The 23,416-nt window shown below is 36.3% G+C and overlaps 1 protein-coding gene and 1 long non-coding RNA gene across 4 annotated transcripts; one reads left to right on the forward strand and one right to left on the reverse strand.

Moving 5' to 3' along the window:
- The first annotated feature begins 362 nt into the window (after window positions 1-362).
- LOC149200578 (disease resistance protein ADR1-like) lies at window positions 363-4,776 on the forward strand. 3 transcript variants are annotated; one of them, XM_089402768.1, is made up of 6 exons: window positions 540-1,800; window positions 1,928-2,337; window positions 2,728-3,086; window positions 3,190-3,398; window positions 3,657-3,731; window positions 3,854-4,081. In XM_089402768.1, the coding sequence occupies exons 1-6, from the start codon at window positions 1,140-1,142 to the stop codon at window positions 3,907-3,909; spliced, it is 1,770 nt and encodes a 589-aa protein (XP_089258894.1). In that variant the 5' UTR covers window positions 540-1,139; the 3' UTR covers window positions 3,910-4,081. The 3 variants fall into 3 exon arrangements, with proteins under 3 accessions (XP_089258893.1, XP_089258894.1, XP_089258892.1); XM_089402767.1 differs by having other exon boundaries at window positions 363-698; window positions 2,041-2,337; window positions 3,657-4,776; XM_089402766.1 differs by having other exon boundaries at window positions 974-1,800; window positions 3,657-4,776.
- A 1,963-nt stretch (window positions 4,777-6,739) lies between these two features.
- Window positions 6,740-7,988, reverse strand: LOC149200579 (uncharacterized). The gene is made up of 4 exons (XR_016253373.1): window positions 7,935-7,988; window positions 7,765-7,845; window positions 7,591-7,677; window positions 6,740-6,993 (listed from the first exon to the last, which is right to left on the reverse strand). It is a non-coding gene; the product is annotated as an uncharacterized LOC149200579 (long non-coding RNA).
- Between the last annotated feature and the right edge of the window lie 15,428 nt (window positions 7,989-23,416).

Raw genomic sequence — 23,416 nt, forward strand, 5'->3', positions numbered from 1 at the left:
GTGCGAACATCGCCTCGGATGCCACTTTACATTTCGTCCCAAAAAAAGAGGAAAACGTGTCTGTAATGCTTGCCACAAATTGTTGGGAGGTTATGTGTTCGAATCTGAAAAGCCCCATATAATGTTACATCCCCTGTGTATGACGCTTCCTCTAACACTCATGTCCACAAACCACCAAGATCATCAACTCAAATTGCTGACGAAGGATAAGGGGAAGCCATTCACTTGTTGTAAGTGCGATACGACGTTCAAATCCGGCGGGTGGAGATATCGGTGCCAGCAGCTGGACTGTAGGGCTAACATGGATGTGAGCTGCGCCAAAGAAGATATTTATGGACGGAGTAGTCTACCTGGGCGGAGGAATTGCCCGGTTTCCGTCGCCGCCCGGAAAATTCTCCGGCGCCGGCCGCCGGCAATCCCTCGCCCTCCGCCACTCTCCCCTGGCTCCGCCACCCCTTCCTCCGCTCGGCATTCACTCCCTGATTTTTCCACGCACCCCCTTCCTCCGCTCCGCATTCACTCCCTGATTTTTCGATGCAGATCGGATCCGAGCTGGCATCCTGAAATTTCGCTGACAGATTGCCCGATTCGAAATGGAGGAAGGTCCCGATCGCGATCTGCTCACTCACCTTCCTCCTCGACTAGGCGCCTCCGGCTCTGGGCTTCCTCCGCTCTGCTGCTCGCCACCAACACACCAGGTTTGTTCCGCTGTTTATTTTAAAATTGTTATAACCTTGCTCAGTTCAGTAGAATGATTCCCTGAGAGTCTGAGTCTGCCCGAATAGGTACATTGGGGACCAGGCTACAAGACTAATGTCCCAGCTTAGCTCTCCTTCACAGAGCTCTTCTCACATACTGATGAGGATACGTGGTAGACAAAAGAATTGCTTTGTTCCCAAACCCAAGTTGGATCTCTGAGCATCAGATTGCTGTGACCTCATTTTACATATTCCTTACGGATATTCTCAATGTGGACTACTCCCAGGTAGATCCAAGTCGAAAACCTCAGCGCAAGTTTTGCGATTGTTTCCCACAACGGCTGTAAATTGCTGCAAGAATCGTTACTATTCGATCACTGATTTCGCGCCACTCATAGTACCTTCACATTCTCCATTTGAGGAGGCGACATCCTTTAGACGATGGTTACATTAAATTGCAAGGGGCTCTGCTCTAGATTAGAAGAGCTGCTCGCAGGCCTTCTTGAAACAGTTGGGCAACTCTATTCGCCAATCGTACAAAAACCTCAAAATGAACAAAATCCCATCTACTTGAACTCCCTGAGCATCGTCAATAGAGGCGTTCAATTGGTGAAAATGTGCGAGAAAACCAGCCCTCTTAATACTTTCCAGAACCTCAGATATGCTTCTGAAATCCACCAGCTGGAAAAGGAGATCCGTGACTTCGTCCAATACCAGATGCCTGACCAACTATCTCTTGAGTTGAAGAATATCATATCGGAGTTCAAGGGTCTTCGCCATCTGTACGAGTTAGAGGCAGTGGATGAGAGAAACGTGAATGAAACAATCGTTCCCAGGCTCACCAATGATCCCGATGAGAATGCCACGATGTTACAACAAATGGGTCCACATGGTATGTTTGATGGAGCTTTTGACGAAGCTTCCACTTCTGATTGTAGTGGTTCAGTGAAATCTGATTTTGTAGTGGGACTGGAGAAAACTATTCTTAATGTTAAGAAGATTCTACTCCAGAGAGAGGTGTCCGTCGTTGCGGTGCAAGGTATTGGGGGCGTTGGCAAAACAACTATGGCATTGTCCCTCTGCAATGATCAAGAAATTAAAGGTGATTGGGGATTTTATTTATTCAAACCATTTTCATCTCCTGAAAGGCTATCTTTTTGCATTTAATTTAGATTTCTGTTCAATTTATGGAATTTCCATCCTAACAAATTGCTCTTTATGTATGGCAGGTGCTTTCCAAAACAATATCATTTTCATCACGGTCTCACAATCCCCGAACCTGAAGGAAATTTTAGAGACCATGTGGGAGAAGATTGTTCCGAGGAAGAAACCTGATTTTCAGAATATAGAGGATGCACATAGACAGCTGCAGCAGCAGCTGCTTAGGCGAGGCAAGCGAACTCTTGTGGTGTTAGATGATGTCTGGTCTATGGAAATTCTGGAAAAATTGTTATTTGAAGGTGAAGGTTATAAGACCCTTGTGACAACCCGAGATCGTTCTATCATCCGCACAACAACCTCTACCAGGCTGTATGATTTGCCATTGCTGGATGATGCTGATGCTCTGCCTCTTTTCTGCTTTTGGGCTTTTGGACAGAAATCAATTCCAAGTAATGCGGACGAGCAGCTAGTCAAGCAGGTATGTCTCTTAAAGTAATGGAATGCTATTTATATGCAATATATTATTTTAGTAAGTTTGGTTCAATTTAATGTTTGTGACACAGTGTTCTCCTAAATGCCCCTAATTACAAGCAATTACTACAGTGGCATATCATATCAGGATATCGTTATAGTTTCACATAATTCCATATTAATACTTACTCTGCTGTTAACAATGGTATCGGCAATCCATTAAAAAAGATTCTAGCCATAAACTCAATAATATATTCATCTTCATAAACAATCAAACAAAAACCTGTGAATGAACTTTAAGCTTATCAGGCAAAATATCAACGACTTTTGTTTTTGGTATTTGATTGGTTTCCACCTATGGAATTTTGACTTAGTGTTGCTGATGTATGAATCACAGGTCCAAGCGGAATGTAAAGGCCTACCACTTGCTCTGAAGGTGATCGGAAGCTCTTTGTATGGTCAGCCTCATCCGGCGTGGGAGGGTGCCAAGAACAAGCTCTTAAATGGGGAATCAATATCAGATTATCACAAAGAAGGGCTTCTTAGATGCTTGGAGACCAGCATTGATGCCCTGGACGAGGAAGCACGAGAGTGCTTCTTAGACTTGGGGTCATTTCCAGAGGATAAAAAAATCTCAGTGGATGCATTATTGGATATTTGGGTTTATGTGCGAAAGATGGAGTGGCAAGATGCTTTTGTCATCTTGTTAGAACTTGCAAGCAGAAATCTGTTAAATTTAACAAACAGCAATCTCAGGTAAGCGCCTTCATTTCTAATTGTTGTGTGGTCAAAGCTAATTTGATCTTGGCTTCCTCTGTCTTATACATTGTGTTGTTGTCTTGGTAATTGGATGTATTAGGAGCCAAGCAATCAATTATGGCAGTGCCTCTGAGCTGTACTTTTCTCAACATGATGTAATGCGGGATTTGGCCTTATATTTGGCATCCCGAGGCAGCATAGCTCGTAGGAAGAGGTTGCTTATGCCCAAAAAGGAAGATAGTTTGCCAGCAAAATGGGAGTTGCTCAAGGATCAAGCGTTTGATGCTCAAATTGTTTCCATTCACACAGGTGGGTGATTTTAACAACATTTTTTGAAGCATACATAATTTTTTCTGAACATTGGAATCAAAAGAATTGTCACATGCCAACCTTATCCTACATCACATAGGCTGTCACTCTGTGATCTGCATGAAAATACATGTAATGATATATAGGTGTTGATCATTGATTCAAAAGTTGTTAGAAAAGATATGTAATGATTTCATAGTGTGTGTAATGACCTATAATGTTTTAATCTAACTTTGCATCTGTGGTTCACCTATGTAGGTGCAATGGAAGACGATCAGTGGTGTGAGATGCATTTTTCTCAAGCAGAGGCTTTGGTTTTAGTCTTTTCTGCAGGTAAATACTTTCTTCCGTCATTTTTGAGTTCTATGAGGAACCTGAAAGTCCTCATAGTGTTTAATTATGGTAACAAGAAAGCCACAGTCAACGGTCTACCAGCCTTATCTTCACTTACTCAGGTTCAGGCTATTCACTTGGAGAAGTTGAATGTGCCCCCACTTCAAGAGCACAGTAAAGTATTGCAGAACTTGAAGAAGATATCTCTGAGATTATGTGAAGGGCTTGGAAATATGTCCAGGTTCAACAACTCCCAGTCAAGCCTAAAGCTTCCCATAATGCAAGATTTTAACTTGGACCACTGCTGTGATTTAGAGGAGTTACCCCCTGGTATCTGTGACACATCTTCAGTTGAGAAGTGGTCTATCACTAGCTGCCACCTTCTGCAAAAGTTGCCTGATGACTTGGGGAAGCTCAGCTCTTTAAGAATGTTAAGCGTATCTGCATGTCTAGGTTTGAAAGAGCTTCCAGCATCTATTGGAAAACTTGGGAAGCTGGAATATCTGGACATTTCGCTATGTGAATGCCTAAAAGAACTTCCCGAAGAGATAGGACAACTGAAGAAACTCGAGGAGCTTGACATGAGAGAGTGCTCCCGATTGAGGAAGCTGCCTAAATCAGTTGGAAGGCTGAAATATCTAAAGCATGTTATCTGTGATGAGAAGATTGGACAGCAATGGATGCGTTTCAAGAGCTCTGCCATTCCAGAGCTTAGAGTTGAAGTGGTAGATGCACACTTCAGCTTGGATTGGCTGGATGCTTGATATCCTACTTAGACAGCAAGGAGTTAAATAAGGGGTTTCGTTTTGCACATTGATCTCAATGGAAAGCGTTAGCCATGATATTGAATAATGTAATTTCATAAGGCACCAAGAATACTAACCACCCATAGTATTTATCCATTTATCCATGATATTGAATATTGTAATTCAATAAGGCGCCAAGAATAATGGGCCTCACCTTGCAATTTGCAAAGACAGGCCCTCCAGAATGTAGTTGTAAAAAAAGTCTTTTTCTCAATTAATAAAATTATCTGTTTTATTTAGTGTGAGTATTTTTCTCTTTTCAATGTTTTAGGATTCTTTTCAATGTTTCTAGGATTCCTTGCTGAGCAGAGGTGATGTTGCTTATAGTTTCTCATATTTTTTATTTTTAAATCAATGTCATAAACTCCATAAACAGACATTTTTCCATAAATTTTGTAACTAACTATTTTTTGTTAACAAACTCTCTAGCTTTCCACCTTATCACTGCGTCATTCCAACTACTTACTTGCCTTTGCTCAGTTTAAAGCATAGTTACCGATTGTGCGCCATTCCAACTACCTGCGTGCCTCTTCTCAGTTCAAATCATAGTTACAAAGTTCGAATTTGAATTCCGTGTCATATGAAAAATATTGAGTGAAAAATTTACCAACATTTAGCAAAATTATTTGCCAAAATAATAACATTAATGCCAAATCCAAGAAACATCCCTGCAAGTCCATGGATGCAAATGTAAATGACAACTTCTCTTACAAGGCTTTTTTTTGTTTTTTTAATCCATTTATCTATCAATAATCTTAAAGTGAAGTCCATGAATGGCAATGTAAATGGCCACTTCTCTTCTCTAGAACAAGGGTCTTTGTAATGTTTTGCTTTATGTAATGTTTTTTTATTTATTTTATGACAACAATAGACATGTTATTCATGTCCCATTAAAATCTAATTATCCACATCTTTAAAGGGTGTCTGTAAATTCCTTGGAGTCTTTTCACTGGGCTCTCTGCAACAGTGTTACTTAAATTGATTGCAGGTTTGATAAATTCCTATTGGCATTACATTTAAAGTTCACATTCTGAACTAAATTTGCTTTTGTGTTCCCATATTTATGCATACTGTTGGGATACCGTGACTCGACTTTATCACAAGATTTATTTATTTGTAATACTACTGGACTGTTATCACAGGGTTTATGAACTTGAGAGTCCAGTTTTTATTCCTTGTTGGCTGTCTCCCCCATTACAAATTCCGATGTGATATGTGTATATATATTTTGTGTTCTTGTTATCTATTAGAGTAGGCATTTAATCTGCAATTTTTATCTATTTTGAAAGGAATGTTTGCGTCCTGCAAAATTTTAGAAGTTCATATATATTTTTTAAGTGAAACTCCAAATTTAATCTTTATAGAAAATTAAACATATTAAAGATTTTGAGAGAAAAATACTAAACAGAGCTACAAGAATTATCACCATTCATTGAGAAAACTTAGACTCAACTTTTACCCTTTGATGTCAGATTAAGAGGAAATGAGAACTCAATGGCAGAAGATGCAATCTTATGAAATCAGGGATAGGTGTTTGAGATTTCTTCTTTAGGAAACGAGCTATTGGAAGATCTTCCCAGTTATAGTGGGAACTTGGGTTTATGTTGGGGTGAAATTCCGATCATTGAACTCTAAGTCAATAGAATAATCTAATGTATAGTTATCAAATTTGAATTCAAATTAGATTTGATAATTAAAAAAAAATCCTTGTATATAAAATTTGAGAGTATATATTTCATAAAGATTACCATGTTATTATTTTTTAAAAATTTAAAAAAATTGAAATAAATCTTTTCTGAGGAAGATATTTATTTACTTATTTCTAAGTTTAATTTTTTTTGTTTATTTAGGATGATCCAAAAATAATGAAATATAAAAAGCATCAATTTTATTAGTATTGAAAAACATGTTAATAAAATTTAGTAATATGAATAACAAAAACTCAAAAATAAAGTGTAATCTAAAAAAATAGATATTAAATATTAAAAAGAGACTTCAAGTTATCTCTCAATACAAAGAAATTTATAGCTCAATCATTATTCTTTTACACACACACACACACACACACACACACACACACACACACATATATATATATATATAGAGAGAGAGAGAGAGTTGCTTCTTGATCTGAGTTCAAATTTTTACAAATCATCACTTTTTGAGTGAATAGAAATAACCACTGCGACAATAAAAGAGGCACACCAGAGGCTAGAGAACATAATAGCTCAAAGAAAGGAGTAGCAAATCCAATACAGTGCATAAGTCAACAGCTTTAAAAGTTTCCTCGGCTCAAATCTGTCCACTTCAATCAACAAAAATCTGTGTCCCTTCCATTGTCTCTTCAAAGAGCATTCAAGCACCTTCAGGGCTTTTGCTATTTAGTCATCTCTTAGCTCTCTTGCAGAGTGCATGTTTCCATTTGTCTTTGCCCTTTCTGGAAGGAGTTCATATGCCTGCAAAATTCAGGATCACAAATAAGGAGTAGTCTACAAGACAGTTAACACTTTATCACAAGCATAAAAGGACAAAACATCATTCAGTGAACATCAACAAATCATGAAGAGGGCATGTTTAAAATAACATAACAATCTACTACTCTATCATATACTATTCCATGGAGGCAAAATCAGCTTGATGAAGTCATGAAAATCCAATGAGATCTTTGATTAGAGGCAAGGAATAAAAAATCCAACAACAAAAAATGCAATGATAAGGTCCAAACCTCGTTGGCCTTTGATCATCTAACCATAACTTTATAAAGATGTAAAATATAAAGATCTATAAATCTAATAAACATCGAACCATGAACATAGGTATGAGAACATAGTAACTACATGTTTAAGTATAAAAATCAAACATGTTGCATGAACATAAATAAGTAAAGAGATTCTATTTGACAGCGAGCAAATTTTTCAGTGACCATGAACAGATTATGAAAAAGGCATTTTCATAACAACATAACAATGGGAAAACATAAATATACTTATCATATGATAAAGGGCCACCCAAAGACGCCATGATAACCTAGCTTATCTATTCTTTATGCATACCTCATTGATTCCCACTAGAGTTGAAGTCCTTCCATAGATGATCAGTCATGGTAGAAGATGATGCTTCTCCACTTATTCTATAGTTACCTAGAAAAATGTCAAACGTTATCACAAAGAAATTTTATAGAGCATCAAGGTATATATGCACACACAATGAAAGAGTGTCAAATGTACCTGGCATGGCAGGTAAGGTTGGATGGTCTTGTATCTCTCTTTGGTCTTGGGTTATCGCCATGGTTGGGGATTGTTGCATCGCTGTAAAAATAAACATACCACATGTTAGAGAATAGTGATGATTAAATACTTAAATCTAAAACCATGACTATTCAACACATGAAACTAACCTGGAACCATAGACACGACATTATTTGGCCGATGACGTCCTCACTTATTGAGGTGACCATTTGCTAAGCAGGATTAGGCTTGAATTAAAGGGTTTTCTACAATGTATGTTTACATCAAAACTCTACTAGTAGTCTGTCCTCAAAGATTCTCGGTGCTGCCATAATATATGTGAAATTTATAGCAAGCAATCATTACACTCACATTCCACTACCCGTGGCAAAAGATATGTGTTAGAACAAAGAAAAGGCCCTACTATGCCTTGTGGCATTCATGTTTAAAGTAGCTCTCCACTAGAGGCATTGTTGTTGACTAAGCAATAGTATAGCCTGGCCGCAAAAGAGTTACTTTATTTTCTACTTCATATAACCCTCAGGGAATAGTGAAAAAGTAAATTCAAAAATCAGAAAACCAGAAATACACTGCAACACCATCTAAGCCATATTAGTCAACCCAAGAAATCAATGGAAGAAAATAATAGAGAGCCAACCCATTAACCATCAGATTTACTTAGGTATAATATAATCATCAAGAAGAACCACTATGTTAGTTTCACTCTTTAAACATCTAACAAAGGCATAATCAAAACCAATGAAAACCACTGCATTCTAACTACCACCATTCACAGAGTACTGATAGAGCTTCAAGAAAATTAAAAGACCATTGTCACATGCTTCTTACCCAGACATCAATTTTCTTTATAAAGTAAAAAAATCCCACCTTTCATTTCTCACAGGTTTCATAGAATCTCCCTACCCCATATATCAACTTGTTTTAGAAGGGGAACAAAATCCCACTTATAAATTTTCACATGTTAAATAGAAATTCCTGAGGATTCTCCAATGCTATTGAGGTAATAAAGCTCTCCCCTACTTAGAGAAATAAGAGGGTTGGAGTATATAGAATAATGAAAAGGTTGGACCATTTTCTTATATCAGACCTATTTTTAGATGAAGCTATCAGATCCAAATTCAGCCTTATGTGGAGGGGATTCTGACCACAACCTTGTAATACTAGAATTGGCTCCTATAAAGAAAAGACCCCTCATCACTTCAACCTAAATCCTGAATGGTTAAGGAGGAAAGATATGTCAAGAAACTAAAGGATGCATGGATTCTCTCAGGGATCAGCTTCCGTACAATTTGAGGAGAACCTCAAAAGGACTAAACAGGTCCACTAATTTGGCAATTTACAAAATACATAAGAAGGAGAGATTACTTAAGGAAGTGGAGGAAAAACTAGAATCCCTGTACAAAAGTGATGGTTTTGGTTTCTTAATTGAGCCACAAAATTATAGGTGAATGAGTTGTAAGCAAATAAGAGGGCACTAGTTTTGGATAAAGAAAATTCCTAGAGTCTAAAGAGAAGGGCATTATAATGGAGATTAAAAGAGGAATCCTATATAGGCTACATTTTGATAGAGATTCAAAGAGGAATCCTAGAAAGGCCAAGAAACAAAAATTGAACAAACAGTCAAAAATCAAGCCACAAACATAAACTTGAAATTCCAACAAATCTTTGTTGGATTTCAAACAATTTGATCACAAAATATACCAAAAAATGACCAAAATGTGGAATAGTGAAACTATGGGACTTGGTCATATGACAAAACCAAGTAGAGATTCATGATCTTTATCAAGATCTTTTGATTTCCAAAGAAAAGTGTGTGAAAGAGCTCACAATCCAGGGAGACTCCCTCCTTATTTTGCTTCATTTAGTTAAAGGCTCAATTCCTAATGAAAAATCTCTGGACAATATCATGAAAAGAGCAAGGAAAATGGTAAAATACATTCAATCAATAGCATACTTTTATGTATTATGGGACCATAACAAAAACACAGACAAACTGGCTAATGATGGATGAAATGGAAAGCAAGAGAATTGTACATCAATAACCAAATTAGGGTGTCAAATATCTTTAATGGAATCTAATAAGTCAAAACATAATTTAACCCAATGTAGATCAGTTCATTAGATCATGTTCATAGTCATCAAGGACATTATTATCATCAATGGTTTTATGTTTTGTAAATGTTGTGTTTTGCTGGGGCAATTCTGTAAGATATACACTTATAAAAACCCCATTTTTGTGGCTCAGCGGTATGCTCCTCAAAGAAGTTTAGCATATCTCTGGGATAAGAGAAAAATGATAAATTTTTTGAAAAAATTGATAAGTAGTTCTTGATGTATTTACTGCAAACCAAGCATAGATTGTAAGTAATATAAATACTCTTTCTAATTAAAAAATATTCTATATACCTTAAAGTGAGCTGTTTCAAATATGTTACATGCATGATAAATTTCTATGTATTTGGAAGTTTCCAATGCTCTTGTTAGGCAGACGAAAAGAGAATAAAGGGGAACTATAACATGGAGCAAAAAGAAGCACAAAGAAACAACAACGACAAATTACCATAAATCTCTCTGCCACTATTCCAGTGACCTGTTTCAGATATGTTGCATGCATTACAAAATTCTATACAATGAGAAGGATAAATAAACTATCAGCTTGACATAAAAACCACAGTACTGGATCATAATCAATGACAGAATTAGGTCAAAATTGTTCGTGCAGTTTGTTTCACAGCAGGGGAAGTTTCCCAAATATCTTGTAAGGAGGTTTCTACTGCTCATTTTCAGTAAACTATTTTTTAACATTATAGGCATGAAAAACCTGTATTATTCAAATTTTACTGAGTTATTGGATTTTGCATATAGGAGGAAATACCAAAAAAATCTCGTCATATTGTTGCCCAAGCTAGATGTAATCTTAGATGATTTTGATGATCTAGTTACCCTCGGCAGCAATTTCTTAGACCACATACTAATCTCATGACTCACTAAAACTAACATAGCCCTGAGCTGCAGTTTCTTAGACCTCATGACTCACGAACACTGCACGAGTTTTAAACCAAGGACATTTGGTTTAACTTATTACCTTTTGAAGTTTTACAGAAAGGACACTGTAGTCTGTGATATGTGTGACTTTTGGCATGTGTATTAATACAGTTTTGTTGCAGATTTTACACCGAACAGCGCCCAAATCCTGTTGTGGATTATGTCCGAGATTGGGGCGTTCTCACTTGGAAAGAGCGCCCTAAAGCAAATGATAATTGGTTTGTAAGTCGCATGAGGAATTCCCTTCTGATCTGAGTACTGGAAATGGTTAAAAACAAGGTTATAGATTCAAATTTAGACTCTGGAAGTGGTTAAAGACAGCTATACTCATTTGCATACTTGGATCTGCACAAGATTATGGGGATGAGGGAGCTGTTCGTGTTTTCATGTAACAGATTTTCATGCTCATTTTCGATCCTCTAGCAGATTTGATACTCCAAACCTCTTTCCTGTAATTTGTTAACAGCAATAAGGAAGCACACCAATTCAGGAATTGTTAGCTGAGTTATACACCGAAATGGAGAGTGCCATCGCCTGTTTTGGTACTCGAGATAAACAGGATCAAACAATCCTGCAGGTTTGCTTTTATATGGAAGCTTCCAAACATATAGCAGGAACTGCAGTCGTACCTTTCTCTTGTGGGCAGCAGCTGAGCATTACTTGGCAGTTCGATTAATATAAGAGAATGTAGACTTTCATAGCTACTCATATTGTTAGAAGCTTTTGGAAGAAAACTGTGTGGTCATTCACAGTTTTTGTCTGAAAGCTTTTAACAATAACAGTTTGTTTATTGTTATCCTCAGTTTTCTGGTGTGTGGAGAATGACATCCATAGATATCTAGCACTGTAACACCAGATTTTACTCTGTTCTTATCTATAGTTATCTATAGTTCCAGTTTACATCAGCAACAAGGAAGGGATAGTTCTAGGCATGAAATCTCCTATTATCTTTAACATTTTATTGTAGACAGAGGGTATAAAACAGCTGTTAGAGAAATCCTGTAGCAGACTTTCATACCCAGACGTTTTTCTTGTATCAGATTTTACTTCGTAGATTACTGTAGCTTGTTAACAGAAGTTTTAAGCACTTAAAGTCACAACAGCCAGAACAATCCTACATTTGTGATTGCATGAGAAGAAAGCATTCTTGAAAGAGAGCCCATCTAATTGCATGCATGTGCTCGATGGAAGAAATTGCTTCTTTAGTGGCTGGATCTTGTAAGCAGAGTATATCTCAGTTACTCACATCCTTATACTTGTATGTTTACAACGTTTTCTTCTACCCTTTTCTTCCAAATTTTTTTCTATTTCTGACACTGTATTTCTGCATTTTTAACTTTTTACAGATTACATGGTCTCCTGACATTGCATTTCTGCTTTTTATCTTTTGGCAGATTACTATTTTTGGATAAAGAAAATTCCTAGAGTCTAAAAAAAAGGGCATTATGATGGAGATTCAAAGAGGAATCCTATACAGGCTACATTTTGATGGAGATTCAAAGAGGAATCCTAGAAAGGCCAAGACACAAAAATTGAACAAACAGTCAAAAATCAAGCCACAAACATGAATCTGATGTACTTAAGCTCAAACCTGAGGATAACAGAAAAAGAAATCGAGTGATTGATGCTAAAAGTTAACATGGCCATTAAATTCAAAAAGTGTTTTTTGATATGCCCTCAAAACATGAAACCGGTCCAACAAGCAATGGTATTAGTCTACCTTATACGACAAATCGAGCCAAAAATTATGAAGCGGGGTTAAAGGCCTTCACAATACATTTAAGCACAAACCTAAGAATAATTGGCCTCGAAATTGAGAAATGACTCGTGTTAAAAGTAGACATGACCATCAAATTCAAACAATGTAGTCTTTAGTCATGCATCAAAAGCCCAAAACCAATCAGTAGATAGGATGACAAATAAGGGGTCACTTAGAAAATAAGCCAAGCTTCGGTAAATGATGGAATCACAGCACAAAGATCAAGTATTTGTTTTAACAATGAAATCATTGCTTCTTAGAATGTTAGTCTACAAAGGACTAACTCATTTCCCCTCTTCACTAGGGACATGTATTAAGGCCTCAGTTAAAAAGGCAATCCTCTTCATGATTGAAGTCCCATGAAAGCAAAGGGAGAATTGAGCAGAAAACAAAAAGTGATGGAAGAATGAATGCAAATAAGCTAAAGGTGGAGATTATTTGACGATAGAGGGGAGCACTTCCTCATTCTTGCCAATCAGTAACCAGCAATAAATTTTTAAATTGTAAATGAGCTACATTATTTCAGTAACACACTTGGAAGATCCATGACAAACAGATCAAAATACATAGTCCATTCACAGGATTATCAAGAACCTACACAAAAAGGTTTCCGTTCAAATAGCAAGGCTGATTGGTAATTTGACAAATATCAGAAAAGGTCCACAATAAAGGTAAATGGCTCAACAATAAAGGTAACTGGCTCAGCAAAGTCTCGATGGGTAGCCAATTCTGTTTTTATTTTCAACTATTGAAGGACCAATAAAATCAAAATATCCGAGGAAAGAAATTCATGTATATAAAAAGGGCCCAGGAAAATACAGAACACAGAGCTCGCAAATTTATTTGTTTTCTTCTACTTGCCAGCAAAAATAAAAATAAGTTTCAGGCAGCTAGCAAATGGTCTTGCTTTCTTATGCTTGCCAGTGAACAATAAAGGTAACTGGCTCAGCAAAGTCTCAGTGGCTAGCCAATTCTGTTTTTATTTTCAACTATTGAAGGACCAATAAAATCAAAATATCCGAGGAAAGAAATGTAAAATATAGCTACTAATAGCTAATAGCCCAAAGATCATCAATACCGAATATTTCACAAACAAAACTTTATATGAGATGACATACCTTGATTAATCGCGGAAGATGTAATGGCTGCCATCTACTTTGATCTGACTCCTGCCTGTTCCTCTTCTTCAGAATTCGGTTTCTCTCCTCTTGTCCTCACTTCCTTTATGTGCTTCTTGATGGAGAAGAATGCAACTCTTGTGTGAGGGAGAGAGATGACCCAATCCTTTATATATTATTTAACTTTAATCTGGTACGTCCATCATATACCAATTCAACGCTTAAGATCTAATGCTTTAATGCTTTAATGCTTTAATCGGGTCACATTAAGATTAGAAACTGCTTTAACGTTAAAAAGCAATGAGCCTTTTGCTGTTTCTAATAGCAGTTTCTAACATTCTCCCACTTGACCCGACTATTCATAATATTAAGTGTTGACCATCATACTATGATAAATTGCTGAGAGTTATGGCGGTTGTGCACTATTAATTCAATGCATTCCCTTCCATATTCTACAATACCAACAATCCATCAATTCATACTCATAATTTATATAAAACAACATAATGGTCCACATAATGTCTTATATCATAATGATTAAACATAATATCTTTATAAGACTCTTTCTTGTTTTAAGATTACATAAAATACGTACTACTACATTAAAACAAGAAACACATGATTGTATATCAGAAACACATAAAAGAGCTCAGAATGTCACACATCAATTATCATTAATACAACCAAGACCCATTCTTTGAACATGTTCCTTAAATTGTCTTGGTTGTAACCCTTTCGTCAAAGGGTCTGTAATCATAAGTTCTGTCCTGATGTGCATGATTGACATTCTTTGTTTCTGAACCTCATCTTTCACAACAAGATACTTCAGTTCTATAGGTTTGGCACCTTTAGAGTACTTGTCGTTCTTTGAGAAAAATACTGCTGCAGAGTTATCACAATAAATTTTCAGCGGCTTGCTAATGGTGTCGACAACCGCAAGTCCTGAAATAAAGTTCTGCAACCATAATGCATGAATTGTGGCTTCAAAACATGCCACAAATTCTGCCTCCATAGTGGATGAAGCAACGATAGTCTGTTTCGCACTTTTCCATGATATGGCACCTTGAGCAAACATAAACAGGTAACCAAAAGGCGATTTTCTAGTATCGATGCATCCAGCAAAATCTGAATCGTTATATCCAATCACATGGGATGCCTCTCCCATATCTTTCATTTCAAAGTTCGTCGAGAGAAATTCCTTAGTCTCATGCAATATACTTAAATTATTTGCAGCAAGCAAGATGTCACCAACATAAAGGACCGGAAAATAAACTTGCTCCCACTGATCTTTTGGTATATACAGTGATTAACCGTATTTTCCTTAAAACCAAAAGATGTAATAATGGTATTGAACTTAATATACCATTGTCGGGATGCTTGTTTAAGCCCATATATTGACTTCTTAAGTTTACACACCAATTGTTCTTTACCTTCTACAGAAAAACCCTTAGGTTGATCCATATAAACATCCTCATCAAGATCTCCATTCAGAAAGGATGTTTTCACATCCATTTGATGCAACTCCAAATCATAATGAACTACTAATGCCATTATTATTCTTAGTGAGTCCTTTTTTCGAAACAGGAGAAAATGTCTCCTTGTAATCAACACCATCTTTCTGAGTGTAACCCTTAGCAACAAGTCTAGCTTTATACCGTTCGATATTACCACTAGAGTCGTGTTTGGTTTTAAAAACCCATTTGCATCCGACTCTTTTACAGCCATGTGGTAACTCAACGAGATCCCAAACTTCATTCTATTGCATGGATTTCAGTTCTTCTTTCATGGCATTAATCCATTCCTTTGACTCTTTACTTTCTACAGCATGTGAAAACGAAACTGGATCCTTATTGATTCCAATATCATAATGTGATTCTTGCATATAAGCCACATAATCATTAGAAATAGCTGACCTACGATTTCTTTGAGGTCTTCTTAATGCTACTTGTTGTGGTTCATGCATATCAGCATTATGTAAGTCATTTCCTTCAGGAAGTACTTCTTCATTTATATGTTGTTCATTATCATCATGCTGTTATACAACAGCTAGAACAACATTTGGAGTAATAGTAGATGGAGGAACTATTCTAGGTAATGTAACATTTACCCTTGTTTCCTTTATTTCTACTATTTCTCTTCTAGTACTCCCACTGACTTCACCATTCTCAATGAATCTTGCATTACCAATTTCTAATTGCCTCTCAACTTCATTTACAAACGTCTCAAGGACATTCACAAATATCATTGTGTATTTGTTCAAGAAGCTGGCTGCTTCTAGTGGCTCCTTTCTTATTATGTTATTATGTTTGGTTTGTTTACCTTTAATACAATCCACACATAATTCTAGATCACTAAAGTCCAAATTTGACAAAATTTCATTACTTACTAATCTCATCATTCTTTCTTTGGATATATGACCTAGTCGTTTATGCCACAAGAAAGCAGAATTTTCATTCAACATGCTACGTTTACATCCAACATTATTTACTACATTCAACAAGGAATTCCCATAAATGTCATTCAGTTTCAATTTATATAAACCATCAATTAGAATACCAGAACCAACATTATCAGCATTCTTATATAAATCAAAACAACCAGATCCAATCATACATCTAAAACCAGAAATATCCAATTTACTTGCGGTAATAAGGTTTCTAGATAATGAAGGTACATAAAGGGTACTGTATAAGTTTAATACATATCCACTTTCTAGAATTAGATGATAAGTCTCTTTTTACAGATACGACATTGAACACCCTTTAGTTCCTTCTTTTCCTCATCCTGCCCATTCTTAGCAGGTGCCTTTTCCTTCTTGAAATGACTTGATTTTCCTTTCTTTTCTTTACCAGCTTTATTACTCACAAAACTTACTGAGTGATTCACTTGATTTTTCAAACGTCCTTCTTCCTGAACAAGTCTACTGGCCAATTCATTAACATTCCACTTATCCTTTATAGTGTTATAGTTAATCTGAAAAGGTCCATATTCAGAAGGTAGCGAGTTCAGGATGAACTGGACAAGAAAAGAATCCTCTACTGTAAGTCCCAGGGAGTTTAACCTTGTTGCAATATTAGTCATCTCTATAATGTGCTCTTGCATAGTTCGCGACCCATCAAACTTCATGGTCGTGAGTTCTGCCATAAGAGTACCAGCGAGTGACTTATCAGTTGAACGAAAACGCTCTTCCACAGACTGCATATATTCCTTAGCACTTTCTGTTTGTGGAATTGTTGACTTGATGTTGTTAGCAACAGTCATCTTAATAAACATAAGGCTCAATCTGTTACTGCGTTCCCATGCTTTATGGTGTGATTTTTCTGCCTCAGTACTATCTCTTGTAAGAGCAGCAGGCTTATCCACAAGGAGTGCCAAGTCAAGATCCTGAATACCTAAATGGAAATTGACTTGTTCTTTCCATTCAGAAAAATTAACACCAGTGAACAATGTAACAGATGAAGCATGTGTATTCACGGTAACTCCTACAAATAAAAAATGAAATATCTATAAGCTCATAACTAACGCGATTCAGATGTAGACATAATAGTATAATATAGCACTCCTTTGGGTAGATACTATCTTATACTTAACATAATTAAATACCAAAACATAAGCAGGTAATAAATATATTCAATCAAATAGAACTGACATCTTTGGATGATCAATATTTATTTAATCAAAATATCTATTAAACCTCATCATGTCAACTAGTTATAGAACAAGACTTTCCTTTGGGTAAGTTCTCAGGTTCTATCATTAGTGACGCCAGTTCTTAATTGGTATTATTATAACTGGCAATTTCTATCAATAATCATTATGTCACTTATGCACTAAATGATTATTCTGATTTTGACCACTTTGGTGATTAACAAAATCATAAATCTCATGTGCACAAATAACTTATAACACATACCTTATGCAAAACAACATTCTGATTTTGACCACTTTGGTGATTAACAAAATCATAAATCTCATGTGCATAAACAATCATTAATGTATGCAAAACAATCATTCATAGAGCAATTACTTTTATGCCCAAATTTCAAACGTCAATCGAAACTGTAGCTTTCCTACAGGAGTTCTGTAGATTTTTAAAGCAGTAGCACAGTATTAAAGTCTCGTGTGTTTCTCGTAAATTTATAGAAAAAATTTAAGGCCCTCAAAAGGTAAATCATACATTACTTTCTTTAACTTCAGAGAAAACAAGACACCTGCCTGTACGGTGAGCTAGTTTCACACAAGACTTCCATCAAATTTAGAGAAAATAAGATAAGACCTCTTTAATTGATAAGCGAGTTGCATACGTTTTCCTCGTTGAATACATAATTTCTTTTCTGTTTAAGGAAAGCGATAGACTTACCTACAAGGGAAGCCAATCTCGCGATGATCTTTGACTTCATAGTCTTAATAACAGCTTCTCGTTCCAGGAGAATCATATCCTTCTTATTTCGTTCCATTATTTTCCTTGAAAGTCGAAAAGCTTCGACACCTGATTTCATTCATTTGCCCTCTTCCAGCGACCAGGCTGTGTCGGGTATTTTGACTTCTCTGTTTCGAGTCTTAAATAAACATACTAATTTCAAGGGGGATTTCTAGATGATTAAGACTGGAGAATGAATGATCATGTGGTGGAGGCGAAAGCGAATTTGTCAAACTGTTTGTAAGTCTCTTAATCAAACACACAGTTTTCAAATTCCTCCTCTTCTTTACACAACATTGGGGCATTATCACCAATCTATTAAAATTTTAAAATAATTGACATGAAATGATTGTCACAGAACGATCAATGGACGGGTTTGTCATGGAGAGAGAAGGCCCGTGGCATGCTGGAGTTCGCAACAAAGAAGATTCAACTTCGTTTTGCATGCAGCGATTCACTGAGCAAAAATTATCACTCACACGCTTTGGGAGTGAGGGGCACTCAAGAATCAAACCAGGGGATATGATAAATCGGATCACGAATCTTGATTAACATCATGAGTAAAGCACAAAATCTATTATTGTGAAGCATGCGCAGGACTTGATTAACATCATAGGAAATATTCAGTTATTGATTGTGGCTCCAATACCAAATGTAAAATATAGCTACTAACAGCTAACAGCCCAAAGATCATCAATACCGAATATTTCACAAACAAAACTTTATATGAGATGACATACCTTGATTAATCGCGGAAGATGTAATGGTTGCCATCTACTTTGATCTGACTCCTGCCTGTTCCTCTTCTTCAGAATTCGGTTTCTCTCCTCTTGCCCTCACTTCCTTTATGTGCTTCTTGATGGAGAAGAATGCAACTCTTGTGTGAGGGAGAGAGAGGACCCAATCCTTTATGTATTATTTAACTTTAATCTGGTACGTCCATCATATACCAATTCAACGCTTAAGCTTTAATGCTTTAATGCTTTAATCGGGTCACATTAAGATTAGAAATTGCTTTAACGTTAAAAAGCAATGAGCCTTTTGTTGTTTCTAATAGCAGTTTCTAACAAGAAATTCATGTATATAAAAAGGGCCCTGGAAAATACAGAACACAAAGCTCGCAAATTTATTTGTTTTCTTCTGCTTGCCAGCAAAAATAAAAATAAGTTTCAGGCAGCTAGCAAATGGTCTTGCTTTCTTATGATTGCCAGTAAAAAAAAAAGGTAACTGGCTCAGCAAAGTCTCGGTGGGTAGCCAATTCTGTTTTGATTTTCAACTATTGAAGGACCAATAAAATCAAAATATCCCAGGAAAGAAATTCATGTATATAAAAAGGGCCCTGGAAAATACAGAACACAGAGCTCGCGAATTTATTTGTTTTCTTCCAGCAAAAATAAAAATAAGTTTCAGGCAGCTAGCAAATGGTCTTGCTTTCTTATGCTTGCCAGTAAACAATAAAGGTAACTGGCTCAGCAAAGTCTCGGTGGGTAGCCAATTCTGTTTTTATTTTCAACTATTGAAGGACCAATAATATCAAAATATCCGAGGAAAGAAATTCATGTATATAAAAAGGGCCCTGGAAAATACAGAACACAAAGCTCGCAAATTTATTTGTTTTCTTCTGCTTGCCAGCAAAAATAAAAATAAGTTTCAGGCAGCTAGCAAATGGTCTTGCTTTCTTATGCTTTCCAGTAAACAATAAAGAATAAATTTTAGGCCATAACTCGGGATACGCATGCTCAAAGTAACCACAATTTGGGGCCATATTTCGGGGTTTTCCCTACGCAGACTGGGATGCATCACACCCTCTCTCTTTTCAATGAATGGCAAACCAATAGCGTGCTCTAAACAATAGAAAGTCTGCATCAACGATCGAGTAATTAATTCATATCTTTGCTCAAATTGTGGAAACCCCTTGCGGTGAGGAGTAGAACAAACCTGGTGTGTTAGTCCGGTGTACCTGGGTGGCGAGTAGCAGAGCGGAGGAATTGCAGAGCGGGAGGCGCCTAGTCGAGGAGGAAGGTGAGGGAGCAGATTGCGATCGGGCAATTCCTCCATTTCGAATTGGCAAAGGCATTATTCCTCCGCGGCTGCGATCTGTCAGCGAAATTTCAGGATGCCAGCTCCGATCGGATCTGCGTCGAAAAATCAGGGAGTGAATGCGGAGCGGAGGAAGGGGGTGCATGGAAAAATCAGGGAGTGAATGCGGAGCGGAGGAAGGGGTGGCGGAGCCAGGGGAGAGTGGCGGAGGGTGGAGGGATTGCCGGCGGCCGGCGCCGGACAATTTTCTGGGCGGCGACGGAAACCGAGCAATTCCTCCGCCCAGGTAGACTACTCCTTTATGGACTCCCAGACTTTGACCCTGAGCATGTTGAACACACCGCTTGCGGCTTTATCGGGTCAAGTGCCATAAAGTGGTTCTTCCAAGAAATTTTGACTGGATTTGTGCAAGGACTAGGTTTTTTTCTTTGTGACCGTTTCCGCGAAGCCACTAGTTAAAATGTTGCTCCAGACTATTATGATCGTCGTCAGTTGCAGAGAGTCAATTCTGTTTCGCTTGTTTCGTCGTTTTAGTATCGGTATCCATGTATGTACCCTCTTAGTCGTAGCTTTTGCAGTATATTCTTTACCGTCTCTCTCCGTTTTTGAATGGTGGAAGAAATTATTTTAGTCTCACTCATGGAAGTGCAAACCCGATGTTACTTCATATGAATGTCTACATATTTTCTTTGTGGATGAGAGTGATATTTTTACACATATGTTTACATGGTGAAAAGATGCTTTGTGTATGCTTAGTTTGTTATGCCTGGTTGGAGGCATTACCTCTCAAGTTAATTTTTTTGCTCTGTTGTAAATTGTAAACGTATGGAAATAATAGCATTGTAATACCTTTCTCTTTTAATAGACATCACTAACATAATTTACCAAAAAAAAGTGTGAAATATTTTTATATCTCTTTCATATTAGTTGTGAGAATGATATATAGAATTGTATTTTATTTAGAGAATATTTTATTTTTATTTTAAAAATAACATTGTCAATTACACATCTCTCTCATATTGAATTGTAAAATGCACATCTCTTTTAAGATTGTTGTATGATTATTAGCCTGAACCAAGTGATTATGAAAACATTTAATTCACTTTATGCATTAAGTTACATGAATTGAATCTTTATGACATTATCTTAATCATTTTGTGTAATTGATTTACACAACACAAAAATATATTACTTTAACTTGACCCAAGTAATGACAAAAAATATTTAATTCAATTTATGTATAAAGTTACATCAATTGAAACTTTATTTTAACTTGACCCAAGTAATGACAAAAAATATTTAGTTCAATTTATGTATAAAGTTACATCAATTGAAACTTTATGACCTTGTAACTGATCTACACACAAGTCTGAACTTAAACTTAAATTTATAATTAATTATTTTCATAGAAACATTACAACAAAAATATTTAAATTCAAAACTAAAATGGCAATTTTGTTTTTCTTAATATATAAAAAACAATTATACATAAAAATGGTCAAATAACATGTTTTCAAATTTTCATATAAATATTTAAAAAATAAAACTATGGTAAATTATTTTATGTTTATTAACAATATTTTTAATTTAATTTTTGATATATTTTATTATATATAATAATCTATGTAAATAATTCATTTATAAACAACTCAAAAAACATTTACCTATATATGAAGTCATTTACTACTATATATATAACTCCAAGTTAACTACATGTGAATTCATCTACCTACAATGCTATAGTTCTCATCAACCACAACAACTTTAGTTATCAAGTTGGCACCCATGGTTACCTTATATTGATTGCTAAAATTGTTCTGTACATCATAGTTTTTAAGTTCAATTTGAATTTAGATTGGAATATGATAGTGTACAAAAATAATTTGATTCAAAAGTTTTTAATTCTCAAAATATTTGCCAATATATTAAAAAAAAAATCATTTATATATTTCAAAATTTATCCAATCTACTTGTAATCTGAATATAGATGCTTTTTGTTTTGGCTTACCTTGCCTTCCTCTAAATTGTAGTTGTTTGAAATATAACCTGGAATCCAATAATATTTTTTAAGATTTAAGCAAAAAGAAAACTCATTAAATTAGTTAAAACGACTTTAAAAAATCCTGCCCATTTTAGCATTATATACTGTTAAACAAATCTCCATATTAGCGTTATGTATTGTTAAATGAATCAATCCTTGACGAATAAATCGGCTAAATCGATCGAAAACTGAACATTCAAATTTTTCTTACCAATTCGCGGGCGAATTGGGTAACTATGCTATACATATATGCAGAGTGAGTGGAATTATCCAGCATTGACCTGGATGTGAATAAATAATGCGGAGTAATAACAATGATAATGGTTTGACGGTAAGTCACATGGGCTATGCCCAGGCAGACCGGAGTTCAAATCTCATTGAGTACAATGACCTGCTGTGGTGGCGGCTAGAGGGGCGAATTCCCCTTTCCCGTGAGTCTGCTCTTGCTAAAATCATAGGAACTTAGTATACCCGACTTGCAGGTGGTTGGTTATGCTCTTGGTGTTATAGAGGCAGCGTTGAGGTTTGATCTTGGGTCTCCCCTAGATTAGGCCAGGCAGTTACCGATTCACCATGTGGTAAAAAAAAAAAATAACAATGATAATGCAGAGCAGATTGAAACAATGAATTTGCTCCTATTACCTGGAGAGGAGCCTGAGCATTTCTAGGGCGGCCTGGCCACTGGGCTTACAGTGTCCTTTGCGAGGGTTTTTCATGTTTTCATCTCCGAATATTGGCTGGTTTCTCTGGTAGACCAGCCCCCTCGTCAGAAGGTGAACCATGTTTTGTGTTTTATCTCCCTATCGACTTGAAAATGCAGTTTAGTTTTGGTTATTGTTCTCCAATTGTTGCGTTATTGTTTCCTTCTATGGTGAATGAATGGCAACGAAATTGTTTCCGCTCCTATGGTGAATGTCTGTTGCAAGCATAAATGGACTCGGGATAAATCTACAGGTATGCCTAAATTCCTCTCTAAAACAACAATTTAGGTGAACAGACATGCAAATGTTTTCTCTTCTGTCTTTGTTAATTGCCTTCCGGTTTTAAAAGTACTTTACATTTCCACATGCCGTCTTGTTTTGGGGCCATTAAAAATTCATTCTCTGCTATTTCTTCTTGGTCGCTATCCAAACCCCATCCCAATTGGCTTCAAATTTCAGAAATTATTGTCATCTCTCAACCCTGTATTGAGTTTAGATTTCGAATAT

Source organism: Pinus tabuliformis, chromosome 2_1 (genome assembly GCF_031772625.1).
Source record: "Pinus tabuliformis cultivar Carrire ecotype Pingquan chromosome 2_1, CPIR1, whole genome shotgun sequence".
Classification (NCBI taxonomy): Eukaryota; Viridiplantae; Streptophyta; class Pinopsida; order Pinales; family Pinaceae; genus Pinus; species Pinus tabuliformis.